This window comes from Ranitomeya variabilis, chromosome 1 (genome assembly GCF_051348905.1).
Source record: "Ranitomeya variabilis isolate aRanVar5 chromosome 1, aRanVar5.hap1, whole genome shotgun sequence".
NCBI classification, from domain to species: domain Eukaryota; kingdom Metazoa; phylum Chordata; class Amphibia; order Anura; family Dendrobatidae; genus Ranitomeya; species Ranitomeya variabilis.
This window is the reverse complement of record NC_135232.1, coordinates 826,318,511-826,338,589: the sequence shown is the minus strand read 5'-3', so window position 1 is coordinate 826,338,589 and position 20,079 is coordinate 826,318,511. Positions and strand designations below refer to the sequence as shown.

The window sequence follows — 20,079 nt, the reverse complement described above, 5'->3', positions numbered from 1 at the left end:
TTATGGAAAATAAGTGGATATTTGTATAGTCAGATTTGAGAAGAAACTAAATCCCTAAGTAGAAATTATTGTAGAAAACATACTAGTATCAGGGGAGCTTTTTTTATTACCATAAAATTAATTTAATACAGATAAAATACAAATTACAATAAAAATAAAGTATTCATAAAGACTACTTGCTGCCTCTGTGTAGCATCAAATTATTTTTAGAAGCAATGTTAATAGGAGAGAAAACATCCAAAAATTAGCATGCAATGAAGTATAAAATTGGAAATACATGAACAGACAATCCTTTCCATGCAGCACTACTATCCAAAAACACCAATTTTAAACCTTATAGGCCTCGAGTCATCAAGACCTGTCTGATGTGGGGGCGACTGCAGTCAGACACTCCTGACGCATGTCTCTTAGGCTACGTTCACACTTGCATACCGGGGCTTTGCGGACGGCTGCGTACTTCCTCCCGGAAGCTCCGCCCACTTCCGCACTTCTTCCATTTAGGTCCACCTACTTCTGCATGCATCCTGCGTACCTATCTTTAACATTGGGACAGTGGCGCTCCTGAGCGGTCGGCGTGCTCGTGAAAACTACGCATCCGCATACATCCGCATGTCCTGCGTACCCAATGTTAAAGATAGGTACACAGGATGCATGCAGAAGTAGGCGGACCTAAACAGAAGAAGTGCAGAAGTGGGTGGAGCTTCAGGGAGGAAGTCCACAGATGTCTGCAAAGCCCCGGTATGCAAGTGTGAATGTAGCCTTAATGAATCAGGAGCATCTGAGAAGTGGCGTGCCCCTTGCCACAAATCTTACTCCAGTGAGATATCTGGCATAAAGTATGCCACTTCTCATCATGAGTTAGATGGGATTTGGTGTAATTTTGAGAGGAGCTAGGGGAAACTGGAGTGAAAACGGCCAAAGTGGCAACATTTTTGTGCAATTCTGCATTGAGAAAATGTTTGTGATATTTAATAAAATTGTTTAACATCGACTTAGAACTTGTACTATTCTTTTGAATTTTGAAACCTCATCAGCAACTTGATTTATGTGACAAACACAAGAGATTCCGAATATAACATGATGTAAATGGGGAATTAATGGTGCTATAAAAGCAAGTAAAATAATAATAATTGTCAAGGATAACAGTCAGGAGGAGGGGTCACGCAGATCCCACTGCTGCCAATTGTCAAGGGAATGCAACTCTTCTGCCTCCAAACATCAGGACTAGAGATGAGCAGTGTTTGAGTCGAACTGTTCGCCAATTTCAAATTCGAGCTGTTTTGGGCGGTGTTCGAGTCGTTCGACGAGCCCGAACAATTTGCTTAAAATTCGTCTGTTCGAGTTTCTGTTCGATAACCGTTCGTTCACCAAAAGCCTAGCTTGATTTGCACATTAAAACTGTTTATCATTGTTAATGGACTGTTTCACTGTATAGTGGGCGGGGGATAGATCTGTGCTGAAATAACGCCGATCTCCATTTTTTTTTTTCTTTCCCTCATTTACAGAGGGGCGGTGCAGTCTCTCAGCCTATCAGCAGTGCGCACACACACACAGCACACAAGCAAGGGCATGTGTCATTGGCTGTGTATGTCACATGTCCTTGCCCTATAAGAACCAGCCATTTGCCCCGTCGCCACCATTTCCTCACTGCTGCAGCTTAGTGTTAGACGGCACCGCTGCTGCTGTGGGCGTTATACAGACTAACAGTGTTTTTTTGGAGCAAATTGTCAGAGAGATAGATTTAGGGAGTCGGGAGGAGTCGGGACTAGTTGTAATATCAGCCCTTTTCAGGGTAGGTTACAGCAGTTCATAGCACTGTTTGCCAGGCAGGTCTGAGCCAGTGCTGTGCAAGTGTTAGTCACAGCATTTGGTGTAATCTAGCTCAGCCAATCCTTTTGGGCTAGTAGCATTGTCTGATAGTCATCTGAGTAGCCCGCCTGTGAAGCTAGCTACACTGCCTGTGTATCTCAATTTTTACTGCATCTATCCCAGTAAATCGTTTTGGGGTTTTGGGCCTAGGAGCAGTGTCTGCACGTCAGCAGAGTAGCCCGCCTGTGAAGCTAGCTACACCGCCTGTGTATCTCAATTTTTACTGCATCTAATCCAGTTAATAGTTTTGGGGTTTTGGGCCTAGGAGCAGTGTCTGCACGTCAGCAGAGTAGCCCGCCTGTGAAGCTAGCTACACCGCCTGTGTATCTCAATTTTTACTGCATCTAATCCAGTTAATAGTTTGGGGGTTTTGGGCCTAGGAGCAGTGTCTGCACGTCAGCAGAGTAGCCCGCCTGTGAAGCTAGCTACACCGCCTGTGTATCTAAATTTTTACTGTATCTAACCCAGTAAATCCTTTTGGGCCTAGTACCACAGTTTGGCCACTCAGCTCTGCTCGGTTTCCATCCATCGATTTTTGTGCCAACAACTACAGAGTTGCCAATTAGTTAAGCACCAAAATGAGTGGCAAAAGGCCTGTTGCTGGTGGAAAGGGGAATAGGCGTGTTGGAAAGGGAAAAAAAGGTTGTGTCCATGGGGTAGGTGGTAAAGCAACAGTAACATCTGCAGAAGAAAGACCATCTTCCAGCCAAAGTAAGATGTCTACTTCTTTTCGTGGACAATCTGATATGATCCCTTTCTTACGACCATCGCTACGAGCATCGCCAAAAATTCCAGATGAGGCACAAAAAGAGCAGGTGCTTGAACGGATATCAAGTGCTCATTCAAGTGGGCTCTCCTCCATGTCAACTTCAATATCACAACTACTCCAGTCCTCAGAGTTGTCACCTCAATCGCAATTGCTTCCTCACAGCTCCCAAGTCTCCAGCTGCCCGTCTGAGCATGGGGTAACAGACATGGTTGAGTCTGTAGAGCTGTTTACGCATACTATAGCCTGGGAATCAGAGGTCTGCTCCAGAGCTTCTGTGAATCCAGACGAGGAAATGATCTGCACTGATGCCCAGATACTTTGTGAGTCGCATCCAGGCCCAGATGAAGAAGGTTCTGAGCATAATGTAGACCCTCGTTCCCAAACTGTAACTCCTGTTGGTGGAGACAATGAGGAAGATGATGATGAGACAGATACCTGATTGGAACGAAAACTTGACTTTTCAGTCGGGGCAGGAAGAGGTTGGCTCTGAGGACGACGGGGTGAGAACACACAGGATGATGATGACGAGGTTGTAGACCCCACTTACTGTCAACCCTTAGTCCGCCAGTCCATGAGGTCAGCAGAGGAGGTGGAGGAGGATGCTAGTGACGAGTCCGATGACGAGGTAACGGTGCGCCTTCCTGGACAGAGACGGAGTACTGGAAGCACGTCAACAACTGCATCTCCAACACCAACTGTGCCTCAGAACAGAAGTCGTGGTGGCTCTTCAGGTCGCACTGGCTCTAAGCCTTAGCATAGCCTGGGCATTTTTTGACATCGCAAAGGATGACCCAACTCATGTTGTCTGTAAGATTTGTCAACAAAATCTCAGTTGAGGCCAAAAAAATCACTAGCTTGAGTACTTCATGCATGAACCGTCACATGGATATGAGGCATAAGTTGCAGTGGGAAGCTCACTGTGCTACAATGCGGCCTAGTGGGCCGGGTTAACTACTGTCTGCCCCATCAATGCATCTGCATCCTCTTCATCCTCTGTGACTGTGGGGACAGCAGTCGCACTTGGTTTTGGATGCAGACCTTCCACCTCTTTACCCGCAACAGCCAGTGTGATTGGCAGGTCGTCAGGACATTTGCAAGTGGAAACACCTACTGGTGTTGAGCGCTCTCTGACATCAACACCACATTTTGATCAAGGCAACATAACATCTCCGCCTGCACCTTCCTCACAGACCAGCAGTTTGCCGGGGACACCCTACTCAACTCCGTCTAATCACGGCAGCCAGCCCTCAGTCCCTCAGATGTGGACAAGTAAAAGACCATTTCCTCCTAGCCATGACAAAGCTAAGAGGTTGAATTTCTCCATCTGCAAGCTGTTGGCTACAGAAATGCTGCCTGTCCGCCTGGTGGACACAGAGGATTTTCGAGACCTTATGTCCGTCGCAGTGCCCCAGTACCAGATGCCCAGTCGCACTAATTCTCAAAGAAAGCTGTGCCTGCGCTACACCAGCATGTCGCACACAACATCACCGCTTCCTTGAGAAACTCTGTGTGTGACAGGGTGCATTTCACCACAGACACTTGGACGAGTAGACATGGACGGGCATTACATGTCGGTGACTGGGCACTGGGTAACTACAGCGACATCAGGAGAAGGGCTGCTGTCCAAGTCTTGCCGTCCCCACGAGTTGCTCGTTGATCCTCTGCATCTAGAAGTTCCTCCACTGCTTCTGCCTCCTCAACCTCCCCTCAGTCCTCCACCTGCACCCAAAGCTTGTCTGGTAATGCCACCCATGTTGTAACTGCGCAGAAGGAATCCTGCACACCTCCTCACTATGCTGTCACCAGGGCTCAACGGCATCAGGCAGTGTTTACATTGAAATGTCTGGGAAGTGTGAGTCACACAGCTGAGGAGTTGTGGTCAGCTCTGGAGACTGAGTTCCATCAATGGTTGTCTCCACTCAACCTGCAGCCAGGGATGGCTGTGTGCGACAATGCTGCAAACCTGGGTGCGGCCCTTGGCCGGGGCAATGTCACACACGTGCCTTGTATGGCTCACGTTTTGAACCTGGTTGTCCAGCAATTTTTATCCCACTATCCCGGACTAGATGGGCTTCTGCAGAGGGCACGGTCGCTGTGTGCTCACTTCTGCCGTTCGCATCCTGCCAGCTCGGCGACTTGCATCTCTACAGAAGCTGTTGGGCCTACCAGTTCACCGGCTGAAATGCGATGTTCCTACATGGTGGAATTCAACTCTGCACATGTTGCAGCGACTGTGGCAGCACCGACGAACCCTGGTGCAATATGTTATGACGTATAGCCTGGGCCAACAAGATCAAGAGGTGGGGCAAATCACGCTGCAGGAGTGGTCTCAGATCAGGGACGTATGCACCCTTCTGCACAGTTTACAGTTTTGAAATAGCAATGAAGATGTTTAGTGCTGGCGATGCCATTATCAGCATGACCATTTCGGTGATTTACATGCTGGAGCACACCTTACACAGTGTCCGGAGTCAGGTGGTGGAACAAGAGGAGGAGGAGGAACAGGAGGAGTCGTATGCGGAAGGGATCATATCTCCAAGGTCAAGAAGGTTGGCAGCACCAAGGCAGATGGCATTGGAGGCTGGGGGAGAGGGATTACCGAGGGTGCATGGTAGCAGCCAAACTGTTGAGGAAGGTGCAGGAGGCGAGGAAGAAGTGGAGGACGAACTGGTGCTGGGCATGGAAGACTCATCAGATGAGGGAGACCTTGATCATATTTCTGTTGTGCAAGGTTGGGGGGAGAGGGCAGACGAAGGAAGCATGATTCTCACCTCGCCACCACCAAGACAACAAGGACTTGGTCCTCCTGGATGCGCAAGACACATGAGTGCCTTCTTGCTGCACTACCTGCAACATGACCCTCGGATTGTCAGAATCCGAAGTAATGCCGACTACTGGGTTGCCACATTCTTAGATCCCCGGTACAAAAGCAAATTTGGTGAAATAATTCCTGCCATAGAAAGGGATTCACGCATGCAGGAGTATCAGCAGAGACTGTTACATAATCTAACATCTGCTTTGCCACAAAACACCACATAGTCAATCTCTGAGTTCTAACTTGCCAACCGTGGGACTATCGAGTCATCACTTTAACCGTAACAGTAACATCGTATCTGGTGGTAACAGCAATTTTTTCCAATCGTTTCAAGATTTTTTTAGACCATCCTTTGCAAGGCAACAGGAGACAGGAAGTCTGACGCACAGCCTAGAGAGGATGGCACAAGAGTATCTCGAAGTTAACATCGATGCCATGACTGTGGAACTGGACCCTTGCTCATTTTGGGCTTCCAATCTTGAAAAATGGCCTGAGCTCGCCACTCACACCTTGGAGATCTTGTCGTGCCCCGCAGCCAGCGTTCTCTCTGAACGTGTGTTCAGCACTGCTGGTGGTGTGCTGACAGATAAGCGCACGTGGCTGTCCAGTGACAATGTAGACAGACTAACGTTCATCAAGATGAACAAATCCTGGATCCGCAAGGACTTTTCTACCCCTGTGTCATCTTGGGGAGACTAAAAGCTTGATGATTTTTGAAAATCACCTCACCAACCGTTTTAAAAAACTGGCGAAATTGATGCCACTTAAGTGGTGTCTGTGGCAGAATTTGTTGGAAAAATGGAGACTCTTTTATTTAGTCCCCTTGCTGAGTTTTACATGACATTGCCATCGTCAATTCCAGGTGGGTGGGGTCGTCTGCAGAGTTGTTTACTCATACTATGGCCTGGGATTCAGAGGTCTGCTCCAAAGCTTCAGTGTCTGCTAGTCAGCAGAGTAGCCCAGCCACCCACCGCCTGTTTACCTAAGTACTATTTTGTAAAGGCATCTGGCCCAGGAAATCCTTTTGGGCCTAGTAGAATTTGGTGCTGCTCAGCAGCGTACTTCACCCATGAAGCAAGCTACACCGCCTGTTTACCTAACTACTATTTTGTAATGGCATCTAGCTCGGGAAATCCTTTTGGGCCTAGTAGAATTTGGTGCTACTCAGCAGCGTACCCCACCCATGAAGGAAGCTACACCGCATGTTTACCTAAGTACTATTTTTAACGGCATCTGGCCCAGGAAATCCTTTTGGGTCTAGTAGAATTTGGTGCTACTCAGCAGCGTACCCCACCCATGAAGCAAACTACACCGCCTGTTTACCTAAGTACTATTTTTAATGGCATCTGGCCCAGGAAATCCTTTTGGGCCTAGTAAAATTTGGTGCTACTCAGCAGCGTACTTCACCCATGAAGCAAGCTACACTGCCTGTTTACCTAACTACTATTTTGTAACGGCATCTAGCCCGAGAAATCCTTTTGGGTCTAGTAGAATTTGGTGCTACTCAGCAGCGTACCCCACCCATGAAGCAAGCTACACCGCATGTTTACCTAAGTACTATTTTTAACGGCATCTGGCCCAGGAAATCCTTTTGGGTCTAGTAGAATTTGGTGCTACTCAGCAGCGTACCCCACCCATGAAGCAAGCTACACCGCCTGTTGATTTAATTACTAATTTTTAACTGCATCTAGCCCAGGAAATCGTTTTGTACCTAATAGCATTTTGTGCTACTCAGCACAGTACCCCACCCATGAAGTAAGCTACACCGCCTGTTTACTCAAGTACTATTTTGTAACGGCATCTGGCCCAGGAAATCCTTTTGGGCCTAGTAGCAATTTCTAATACTCAGCAGAGTACCCCACCCATGAAGCAAGCTACATCGCCTTCTTTCTTTCTCAATCTAACCCCTCGGCTCTGGGGTGTCCACTCTCCCTCCAGCTCTCTCCTTCTCACAGGTGGACTACCGCGTGTTTTCACACTGTGGCGAATCTTTTGGGCTCAGGCATAAGAAGTCGTTGAGGTAATGGATAATATGTGCCACCTTACAAACGTCCATGACGACACATTCGAGGGAGCAACTAAACGCCTCAAATAGTGAGCAGGATATGGAGCACCCCATGGGCAAACAGCGATCTATGTAGTATGCTCCTTCACAGAAGCAGCCCAATGGGAGGACACTATTCGGAGGCACAGGTAGTAACCGGAACGCCCCCTCAATGTCTGTTTTGGCCATTAGGGTGCCCCTTACCAACTTCTTGACCCGCCTGATTGCCTCGTCAAAGGAGGTACAGTACATACACGTCGATGTTGTCGTTTACTGACCTGCCCCTTGGATATGACAAATGGTGGATTAGTCGAAATGTATTGGGTTCATTTTTTGGCATAACTCCCAACGGGGGTTCCACTACGTCTTCTAAGGAAAGTGTTTTGAATGGACCCGCCGTCATTCTACCTAAAGATATTTATTTTTTTATTTTTTTTGTCAAGACGTCTGGGTGTTGGTAGAGTGAGTTTAGATTTTTACTCCAGCCTTTCTTGATTTTAGAAGGGCATGACATGCCTATATCTATGTCTCCTCCTCCTTTTACTCCTCCACCTCTTTTCTTTTCGTATGACTATATGTAGTTGTGACTTTTCCATGTGTTTGTTGTGTCTTCTGAGCAGCTTGTCAGCTTTTGGACACCTTTAAAGGTGTTTTCTATGTGTTTTCCATGTGTTTTTATGTGTTTGTGTTTGCCTGCCATTGGTTTCAATGGGGTTCGACGGCGTTCGGCGAACGTTCGACGAACAGTTCGTTGAACATCTCCCTGTTCGACGAACCAAACCGAACCTGAACACTAGGGAGGTGGCTCATCACTAATCAGGACAATTACTCAAGTGGCTGCTTCAACAACTAGGTTGGGTATGGGGGAGCTCACAGTGAGTTTATGGTGTATCCACCACCGATTCAAAATCATGGAATATACCCTGATATGATCACTGTCACCTTCACAGTAACAAAAGGAACTACTAGCTGCCACCACTAATAGTTTATGCAGGCCGAATGGACACCTGTCACATGTAGCGTATGGCTTCAGGGGTGTGGTTTACAGAGCAAGAGGAACAGAGCTATTAAATTTTACATATTTAATCCAGAAAGGTAGGCAGTGTTTATAAAAAAAATACAAATATATATATAATTACGTACTTCTTACAAAATTATATGAAGTATATATTACAGTTGTGCTCAAAAGTTTACATACCCCGGCAGAATTTTTGCTATTTTGTCCTTTTTTTCAGAGAATATGATTGATATCACCAACACTTTTTCTCTACTCATGGTTAGTGGTTATGGTGAAACCATTTATTGTCAAACTACTGTGTTTTCTCTTTTTAAATCAAAATAACAGGTGACAGGTGTCAAGTGCTGCTGGAGAATGAAATTTCCATCTCCAAAAAGATGGTCGGCAGAGGGAAGCATAAAATGCTCTAAAATTTCCTGGTAGATGGCTACACTGACTTTGGTCTTGATAAAACACAGTGGACCTGCACCAGCGGATGACATGGCTCCCCAAACCATCACTGATTGTGGAAACTTCACACTAGACCTCAAGCAGCTTGGAGTGTGTGCCTCTCCACTCGTCCTCCAGACTATGGGACCTTGATTTCCATATGAAATGCAAAATTTACTTTCATCTGAAAACAACACCTTGAACCATTGAGCAACATTAGAGTTCTTTCCCTCCTTGGTCCAGGTAAGACGCTTCTGACGTTGTCTATTGGTCATAAGTGGCTTGACAGAAGGAATGCGACATTTGTAGCCCATGTCCTGGATACATCTGTGTGTGGTGGTTCTTGAAGCAATGACTCCAGCGCAGTCCACTGCTTGTGAATCTCCCCCAAATTTTTGAATGTCCTTTTCTTAACAGTCCTTTGAAGGCTGCGGTTATCCCTGTTGCTTGTACACCTTTTTTTTACCACACTTTTTCCTTCCACTCAACTTCCCATTAATATGCTTGGGTACAGCACTCTGAACAGCCAGCTTCTTTAGCAATGACCTTTTGTGGCTTTCCCTCTGTGTGGAGTGTGCTAATGACTGCCTTCTGGACATCTGTCAAGTCAGCAGCCTTCCCCATGATTGTGGAGCCTACTGAAACAGATTAAGGGACTTTTTTTAAAAAATGCTTAGGAAGCCTTTGCAGGTGTTGTTTGGTAATTATTCTAATTTACTGAGAGAATGACTTTTGGGTTTTCATTGGCAGTAAGCCATAGTCATCAACATTAACAGAAATAAACATTTGAAATAGATCACTTTGCTTGTAATAATTTGTATATATGAGTTTCACCAGTGGCGTAACTTGAAACTCATGGGCCCTGATGCGAAAGCTCCAACGGGCCCCCATATATTTTAAATTTTTAATAGCAAATAGTCTTTTTCTGTAGGTCAAAGGGACTTTTAGGGCCCCCTAGGCTCCAGGGCCAGGGTGCAATTGCAACCCCTGCACCTGTTGTAGTTATGCCCCGAGTTTCACGTTTTGTACTGAAGAACTGAAATAAATTAACTTTTTGGTGATATTCTAATTTTGCGAGAAGCACCTGTACATATGGCTTATACATTCAAGGAGAGATAATTTCTCTCTCTGTCACTTCGCAGAGAGCATATGGGACAGTATATGGGACAGTCAGGCCAATATTACTAGGACAGCCAGGCCAATATTGCGAGTCCTAACACTACTGAACCAAGCAAGCGTAAGGACCCTTGACGCGTGTTGCGAGCTTGCATATCTTGGAAAAATATCGACTAATACCTCACATATTTTTATATGTATTTTCTGTACTTTATTTTTCAGGGTGCAGCTGGGCTCATTTGTTCTTGTAGACTGTGGTGTCTGTTCACATGGGATGCATTTGGATATCGCTGGGCAGCCCACCTGATAAAATAGTATGGGTGTCACAAATAGGCTGTTCACCTGGATGCTGTGCATCACCTTTATGTGAACAGCACCCCATACAAGCCTCTAGTGTGCATCAATATACCAAGCAACCACCCCGTCCATGGATTGGCAGGCCGTGAGTGGTTGTCTCATTGGTAATTTTGCACCTGTGCTTCTGCCAGCATAACTACATGGGTCCACGGCATCCTGATAGTGCATTTGTTTGGAGGCCTGGGCAGGTAAACATCACTGCCTTTTTTCTGCTTTTTTTGAAAGAAGCTACTATGTCTGATGAAATAATATAATACTATGCTGCATATTTTATTGTGATGTCTTAATAACCTCCATAAGTCTTGTAAGTATTTTGCATGTTGAACTGGATGTAATATTGTTTCTTGTTTTCATTTTACATTTTGCCCCTCCGATATTAGCAATCACATATTTGGCACCTGATGAGTTAACTTTAGGTTGGTGGGTGTTATCAGAGAGTTTTCACTGGAGGCGGGCACTTCTATTCCCTGTATGAGTTACTAACTGATCACACCCACTTGGGCTTAACTAAAGTTAATATATTATGTACCAAATACATTAATTGCTAATATTTTCACAAAGGAGTGGAAAAATGAAAAAATAACAAAAACGTTATATTCCTCTCTGCAACCACTATTACATCTTGTGTCCAGTTCATCATGAAACATTTGGAGAAAGATCCTCTTTAAAATGAAGATCAGCATTTATTGAAAGCTACCTTTTGATGTATTTTAAAATTATAAACTAAAATTGCGCAATTTCTTTTTTTTTATAGGGACTATTCAGTATATATTCCATTATTGTATTATTTTGAAAGTAAGGAGAATACGTAACATGTGGAGAGAAGAGTAAAGAGCAATACTCACATTTAAAGCATTCTTGGCAGCTTCTGCTTCTGATCTGCTATCAAAGCTTACAAAACCAACAGGCTGTCAGAAAAAAAGAACTTGGCATTAAATGTGTATTGAAGTATAACATGAAAAAATGGTACTTTAATTTGCTCAGTATGTGACAACTATTTATGCATCCAGTTTATTGAAGGAGTAGAAGTTATCCCAAAAAAAGATGTCTAAACCTAGAATTAAGCTTTCTTTACAAGCAGTGCTCATCTTGTCCATGGCTTTGTGTGTCATTCCACCTTTTTACAATAAAAATGGAGATTTGTGACTGAAATTCGCGCTGCTGAATAAGATGTAGGACCAGATATATTCTAAATGAAAGAGTGGTTTTATTCAACGCGACACACGTGTGGTTGTGTCCTGATGAAGAAGTCATCTGAACTTCGAAACGCGTTGAATAAAACCACTATCTTTCACTTCGATTATATCTGGTCCTACAACTTATTCAGCAGCGCGGATTTCATCCACAAATCTCCATTTTTATTGTATCTGATACAGTCAATTGCTGACCCATGGATCTGCTGCAGCTGACATCTCTATTAAGATCTATACGCCTTGTTAATAGATCTATCAGGTTAGTATACACCATGTTCCAAATTATTATGCAAATGATATTTTTCTGGGATTTTCCTAAATGGTCGGTGCAAATGACAGTCAGTCTAATAAAAGTCATCACCCGTTAGAGTATACATCGGATTTTATTGAAGAAACCTCCCAATGATAACAGTATAATCTCCAAAATGAATAAACCCTCAAAATGCACTGCTCCAAATTATTAGGCACAGTAGAATTTCTAAACATTTGATGTTTTAAAGAACTTGCAGCATTAGGAGGTCACATTCACTGAACAAAAAAGCTATTTAACTTCAAAACATCCAAGTAAACAGGCCAAGTTACGTGTTTACATAGGAACCCTTCTTTGATATCACCTTCACAATTCTTGCATCCATTGAACTTGTGAGTTTTTGGAGAGTTTCTGCTTGTATTTCTTTGCATGAAGTCAGAGTAGCCTCCCAGAGCTGCTGTTTTGATGTGAACTGCCTCCCACCCTCATAGATCTTTTGCTTGATGATACTCCATAGGTTCTCTATAGGGTTGAGGTCAGGGGAAGATGGTGGTCACACCATGAGTTTATCTCCTTTAATGCCCATAGCAGCCAGTGACTCAGAGGTATTCTTTGCAGCATGAGATGGTGCATTGTCATGCATGAAGATGATTTTGCTCCTGAAGGCACGGTTCTGCTTTTTATACCATGGAAGAAAGTTGTCAGTCAGAAACTCTATATACTTTGCAGAGGTCATTTTCACACCTTCAGGAACCTTAAAGGGCCCTACCAGCTGTTTCCCCATGATTCCGGCCCAAAACATGACTCCTCCACCTCCTTGCTGATGTCGCAGCCTTGTTGGGACATGGTGGCCATCCACCAACCATCCACTACTCCATCGATCTGGACCATGCAGGGTTGGTCGACACTCATCAGTAAACAAGACTGTTTGAAAATTAGTCTTCATGTACAGCATGTCTGGGCCCACTGCAACCGCTTCTGCTTGTGAACACTGTTTAGGGGGTGGCCAAATAGTAGGCTTATGAACCACAGCAAGCCTTTGAAGGATGCTACACCTTGAGGTTTGAGGGACTCCAGAGGCACCAGCAGCTTCAAATATCTGTTTGCTGTTTTGTAATGGCTTTTTAGCAGCTGCTCTCTTAATCCGATGACCTTGACTGGCAGAAACCTTCCTCATTCTGCTTTTATCAGCACGAACACGTACACGTCTGTGCTCAGAATCAGCCACAAATCTCTTAACAGTACGATGATCACGCTTAAGTTTTCGGGAAATATCTAATGTTTTCATCCCTTGACCAAGCCATTGCACTATTTGATGCTTTTCGGCAGCAGAGAGATCCTTTTTCTTTCCCATGTTACTTGAAAACTGTGGCCTGCTTAATAATGTGGAACGTCATTTTTAAGTGGTTTTCCTTTAATTAGAATCACCTGGAAAACTAATTATCACGTGTTTAAGATTGATTTCAGTGATCCATTGAGCCCTGAGACACAATACCATCCATGAGTTTTTGAAAAACAAAACAATTAAATCTTTATGACACTTAAATCCAATTTGCATAATAATTTGGAACACGGTGTAATCTGAATGCATCAATTTATTACCCATCGGATAAGACCCTATGTGCGCTGATCTCTCCTACAGTTTCTTCCTTGGATATACAACCCTTTCAAACAATTAAAGCCATCACTAAACAAACTGTGTATCTTATTAAATACATCTTAAACATGATGAGACTAGCGTACTTACTTTGAAAATCCATGTCATAATGACTCTACAACCCTGATATTAAGATGAGCATTTTGAGTCCAGCTATAGAAATAGCTCATGAGTCCAAGTGTATTAAGTGTCCACCCACCCAGCCTGACTGACAGCTGCAGTTTATACAGAACAGTGTGAGAACTTAACAGGGAGGAGAAACAGTGTGGAGAGATGCAGATTAAGATTGAGTCATTTGGTTATGGATTGTTAAAGTATGGTAAACACTGCCTTCTCATTCTTGTTCAAAATCTATGTAATATTGTAGTATTGTAGTTTCTATTGTGATGGTCAATAATCACAATAGCTTCTTGAATTATCACTTTGAAAACACCTATCAATTATTTTCTATACTGACATTCTGCAACCTAGTGCCAAAGCGTTGATGTACCTCACAGATCGGAAACTTGTCAACAGCTACATCTAGACAACCTTGATCCATGCAGGTCTCATTCCTATTTTAGGGAAATTTTCCCCTGAGAGTTTCTGATTATATGATATAACTGGATCGTAATTTAAATGAAGATGCAATTGTTCAGCATATGCTTTTTTGATCAATTTAAGAATGAATTTTATTAAGGCCCATAATTGAGCAGTGAAATGGAATATCATCTGAACAGTCTGTGCAGGCCAAGAACATTATTAGCAAATCTTTCAGTATGAAGTATATCTTTCAGTTATCTGATAGGAATAATGGATTACTCTGAGCGAGCTGACTAAAGGTACAAAAGCTATCTAGGGACAAGGATGTATTCAATATTAAACCCTAGCAACATATGTGGCTGGAGTATGAGACGTCTCTCTTTCACATATGTGTTTTATCTAGAGATGATGCAAATAGATTATCAGGACCTAGTCCAGAGGCTGGGTCAGTAATCTGTGGCCAGAAGATGGGAGCCCTGAGAACCCCCACTATCTAACAGCAACCCATGCTCCACTTTTAATTAGCTGGACTGGTCTGACATCATATTTGCAGCATGATCCAAATGTGACATTATGCCAGGCCAGGTAATCAAAAGAATAATAACGGTTGACAGGAGTCAGTGCTCACACTATTCTAACAAACCCTAGTGATGGAGCAGTAGTGCGCATGATCGATCTCTGCTCCATTCAGCAAGGGCTCCTTGGATCCCCGATTCTTTGGATTGGTGGGGGCCACGGCAGTCAGTGATCATCATACCAGGAATCATAATGTTATCCCGTGGATAAGGGATAGCTTTTAAACTTGAGAAAGCCCCTTTGAGCCATTTGATGCCTTCCTTAGCTGTAAATATTAGGAGAAATTGAAAACGAAAATAGCTTTTTAATCACTGTAGGCATAGAAAATGGTTTAAAGAGAGTCTCCTTTCACAGAAAGTGATGGCATATCATTAACATCTCCCATTACTTTCTAATCTTGAGGATAAAGAGCCTGCAGTGCTGCTATAATGCGGCGGTCCCTTCACAGTTTTTCCCTGCACAGTGGCCCTCTGATCACTTTTGCAGAGAATTGCAACACAACTTCATTCAAGTGGTTCGGCTCCCAGATCAGTTCTCTTCAAGCTCATGATGGATGGGGTCCTGACTATTGAACAGCAATATTCCATAACCTTTTGCGATGCAATTATTAAATTATGTTACACATAGTTGCCCCAGGTACAGATTTTCATTTCTTAGATGCTCAAGAAAGATTTGACATAAACACATAAGAAAAGGAGTCCAGATGATCGTCAATAATTAGTAACAGGTTCCCTTTTTAGGTCTCATTCAGAAGTCTCTTCAAGTACATTATCTATCCATGTTTTTAACAGATAGAACATGCACTTATCTTATTATCTAATTATCCTGTGTAAGTTCCGGCCGTAAAGCAGAGCGGTGACGTCACCGCTCTGCTCTGTGGGAGATGCTGGAGATGTTCGGCGCTGACACAGGATGCAGGAGGAGTGCAGGGAAGCGGACGCCGGGCACCGGAATGTGAGTATGTGTTTTTTTTTTTACTTTTACATTGGTAACCAGGGTAAACATCGGGTTACTAAGCGGGGCCCTGCGCTTAGTAACCCGATGTTTACCCTGGTTACCCGGGGACTTCGGCATCATTGGTCACTGGAGAGCCGTCTGTGTGACAGATCTCCAGCGACCACACAACGACTAAACAGCGACGCTGCAGCGATCGGCATCGTTGTCTGTATCGCTGCAGCGTCGCTTAGTGTGAAGGTACCTTTAGTCTAATTTGTGTGTATGTAGGAGGGTATAAGGTTCTTGTTTAGTTGGAGAGACTGGCAAAACAGCTTCTGTGACAAGTGGAAAAAGCCATACAGAGCTTGCTCTATACAAATCGCTATTAAAGATTATGAATGAAAAAGAGTTGATCAACAGACCCCATTGGAGTCTAGTGTCTTGTTTCACTTTTTTACTGTGTTTTTATGCACGATGCCAAACATTTGTTTTTCTTAGTTAATTGTACCTATAACCAGGCATAAACAAGAAATCCAAAATCAGAAAAATTTGGCAGCTTTCTTCCTAGAACCGCATCACCCTAATAATATTGCTAGAGATGAGTGAATATCCCAAAATTTGTGTTTGAAGATTTGGATCGCCCCCACGTTAAGGGCAATGGGGTACTCGGCACCGGGTCCTTCGGTTCGGGGAAATGTCACGGTGGCCCGACCCGGTCCGTGGCCCTTTGAGGGACGTCCAATAAAGAAGAGAGTTTTTATGGTTTTGGGAAAGGTCTTTAAAGGGGAAGTGTTCGTGACGCCACCTGTGGTATTCGGTCAGGGTGACCGACGCTGCTTAGGGGTCCACTGGGTTGATGTTATGGCAGCAAGATGGTATACCTTCCCACAGGTGAAGTGTATCCCCAGGGCTTCCCAGAGGTGTAGGTGGTGATGGTGAGAGGTGCAGTGAATAACGAGGACACAAGGTTGCAGTCTCTTTACCTTTACTGGAAGCTTCAGCATCCACAGTCCAGGGTACAGACCACAGGGTAGGCAGAGTCCGGCCGGTGTGAAGGCATCAGTAGCCTTCCACTAGCGCCTGTGTTTTGTAGTCCCTCCCTGCTGAGCTTCTCGGTAAGGTCCTCACAACTCTTGTAGATGTTCTCGATGTTATTTCTTCCTCTCTGTCCCCCAGATGATATGGATAGGACAAACCCGTATGACTGATGGCCTGAGGCTTGTTTATAGGGACCCTAGAGACGCCCCGACCCCCACAAGTTGCCACCGTGTCTTCTTAGGTATTAAGGTCGGGCAGCCAACTTGGAATTGACTGTCCTGCCGGTCTCTGGAGCAAGGCTTGGAGACGGTTGCTCCCTCGGTGTTCCGGCCACCGACTTAGCGCCTCAGAAGGAGGCAGCCTATTACAGGGCAGAACTCCTTCTGGCGTTATCTCCTTGTGCTATGACTTCGTTTCTCACCCTCTACAACACAATTCTCTTTGTGTCCTTTCCTAGGATGCTGCCGCACGTGGGGCAGGCGCAGCTCCATGTCTTTCTATCTTGCTCTGCCTCTGACAGGATCCCACCCCTGTCAGGGACCCTCTGTCTGCAGCTGCGATGTTCCTCCTTTTCCCTCTGTCTGCCTGACAGGAACTCACTGGGTCAAGCCCAGGCAGCGTCTGACTAACTTCCTATCCAGTTCACCAGCTTTACCCTTCTGTGAGGAGTGCCCTAATAGATAGGAGCGTAGCTCCCCCTGGTGGATTGGAGTGTGAAGTGTGGTGTATGGTTTGTGATACCTGGAAAGAAGAGCTCCTTTATTGCCTTCAGACGTAATATGACTCTCCCTGGTGGAAGAATGACATTACTGCAACGACCAGGACTCTGGGGCGCTGCAGATTCACTCACATTAACCAGCAGATTCGATTTGGCCAGAATAAGAAGCCGCCAATGACTCGCTTTTCTGACTAGTTTCATGTGCAGCTTAGTCCTCCGTGGCTTTTAAAGTATGGTTTTCTCTGACACACCACAGTGTTTCTGAGTCAAATATACCTGTCTGAAATCATAAAGCCAGCATCCAATACATGCTGCCCGTGGTTCACTTGAACTCTCTCCCGGCCCTCAAAAGAAGAGAGAAAAAAGTGGCCTGCTGGCTGCCATTTTGTTGGATTTGTGCAAATCAAATCCCCAAAATTTGTAATGAATTCGTTTAAATAGGGATCGATTCACTCATCTCTAGATATTACAGCTCAGTCTGATTCATTTCAAAGGAGCAGAACTGCAATACCAGCAGGCATGTTATTATAATCTTGCACAAGCATTATAAAATGAGTTTTACTTTGCACCCTCGTTGCCCGCAATATACCTGCTTCATTATGTATACATGCATATTCATGACATGATTGCCTTTTCTTACCTGCTTTGATGTAAGTTTTATTAAAGAGCCTTCATAACCCTGCAAAAAAACAAAAGTTAGTGCATTTGAGCCCCAGTCATGAAGTAGCCGTAAGGGTTTAAAACAGAAGTCTTTTTACTGAAGGTAATGGGGCAAATAATTATTTACAAACAGCAGGAAACTGAGGTACAGGATTACACTCATGGTTGAGGATTGCTGTGTGTACTCCTGCAGACAGGCAGATCTTTGTAACCTCTGGTTTTATTAAGTCTGAATATTTCTTCTTCAGCACTGTGCTCTGTTTCTGCCCTGAGGTATTTTTACCTTCCTCCTAGAGATGCAATGGCATAACTCCCAACCATCCTGGATCCAGCGGGACAGTCCCGATTTTGAGACTCTGTCACCCTGTCCCGGCCGGGATCTTACTTTTCCAGCATCACCTCAGACCAAATGTTCCTTCACTTTAAACTGCTAGCGTGATTACTAGCTGTGTCGGATCTGGGCAGATATTGCTCCTCTCTCCGAGGAGTGGCGTACCGGAGCTGCAGCGATGTGAGAGGTCAGCGGCGCAGAGTGGCTGGATGACATCATTCAGTGCTGTGGGAGAGGAAGCTGCCGGTTGCTGTGAGGGAGCGTGGTGTGCGGTGAGACAGGTGTGTGTGTAGGTGTGTGTGTGGTGATGGAGAAGGAAATGATGAGGGTTGGGGAGAAGGCAATGATGGGGGTGTGAGGGCAGTGATGGGGTGGGGTAATTATGTGTGGCCATTATACTGTACACAGCATCATATGGGGCCATTATACTGTACGAAGCATCATGTGGGGCCATTATTCTGTACGCAGCATCATGTGGGGCCATTATACTGTATGAAGCATCATGTGAGGCCATTATACAGTATGCAGCATCATGTGGGCCCATTATACTGTATGGAGCATCATGTTAGGCCATTATACTGTACTCAGAATCATGTGGGGCCATTATACTGTATGCAGCATCATGTTGGTTGGACCATTATACTGTGCGCCGCAACATGTGGGGCCATTATACTGTACGAAGCATCATGTGAGGCCAATATACAGTATGCAGCATCATGTGGGCCCATTATACTGTATGGAGCATCACGTGATGCCATTTCACTGTACACAGCATCATGTGGGACCATTATATTGTACGCAGCATCAGGTAGGGTCGTTATACTGTACGCAGCATCAAGTGGGGCCATTATACAGTACACAGCATAATGTGGGGCCATTATACAGTACACAGCATCATGTGAGGCCATTATACAGTATGCAGAATCACGTGGGGCCATTATACAGTATGGAACATCTTGCGTGACCATTATACAGTATGGAGCATCATGTGTGGCCATTATACGGTATGGAGCATTGTGTGGCCATTATACAGTATTGAGTATCATGTGTGACCATTATACAGTATGGAGCACTGTGTGGCCATTTTTTTCTGTATATATTGATATGGGTGTGACTAGTTGCGAAATCGTTGTGGTAAGGGGCGTGGCCTAAAAAATTTTCGCAGTGCGCTGTGTGTGCCACAACCTTTGTCCCTCTTTGCCTTCTTCAAATGTTGGGAGGTATGCAATGGTAGTCTTCCTCATATGAAGACTATTAACTCCCCTTATGGTGTCAGTCCCCTTTTTAAGCAAAGCAGTCAGGGAGGTAGGTAATTCCTTCACCTACAAAATGGCTTCCTCTTCTCAAGATGTCCGACCACCAACTGCCACTTCAAATTAAAACTATCTCACAGGACTTGGCACCTCCCCCTTCTATGTGACTGTAGAGCTGCAGTCATTGGCTGACTGCCCTGAGGTGTTTTTCCAGAACCTTCTGCATATTAATACAGAGCTGGGTCACCTGATCGAGCCTGTGAGAAGATTAACCCTTTTCGTGCTGCCTGTCAGCAGGTCTCACAATGTATTTAAAATGCACAGTCCACATAAAAATTCACAGCAATTATATGAAAACACACTATATATCCAGTATCCCACAGAAATGGGCACTTTGTGGGATACCCGAATATCACCAACTAGTCTCTCCCAGACAGGAAAACTCTAGTCGGTGAGTGAGCAGCTCCTCCAGAATGAAGAAGCTGCGGCTCACCAGACTTAAGAGTAATACTAAGGATACCAGGCAGA

At 44.6% G+C, this 20,079-nt stretch overlaps 1 protein-coding gene across 3 annotated transcripts in view; it reads right to left on the bottom strand.

Annotated features, from left to right (window-relative positions):
- RBPMS (RNA binding protein, mRNA processing factor) overlaps positions 1–20,079 on the bottom strand; it is a 246,602-nt gene that overhangs the window by 127,038 nt on the left and 99,485 nt on the right. For all 3 annotated transcript variants that reach the window (XM_077275250.1, XM_077275260.1, XM_077275257.1), the window contains exons 3-4: positions 17,948–17,986; positions 11,263–11,325 (exon numbers count right to left, since the gene is read on the bottom strand). In XM_077275250.1, the coding sequence (XP_077131365.1) occupies positions 11,263–11,325; positions 17,948–17,986 (102 nt within the window). The remainder of the gene's footprint in view (positions 1–11,262; positions 11,326–17,947; positions 17,987–20,079) is intronic.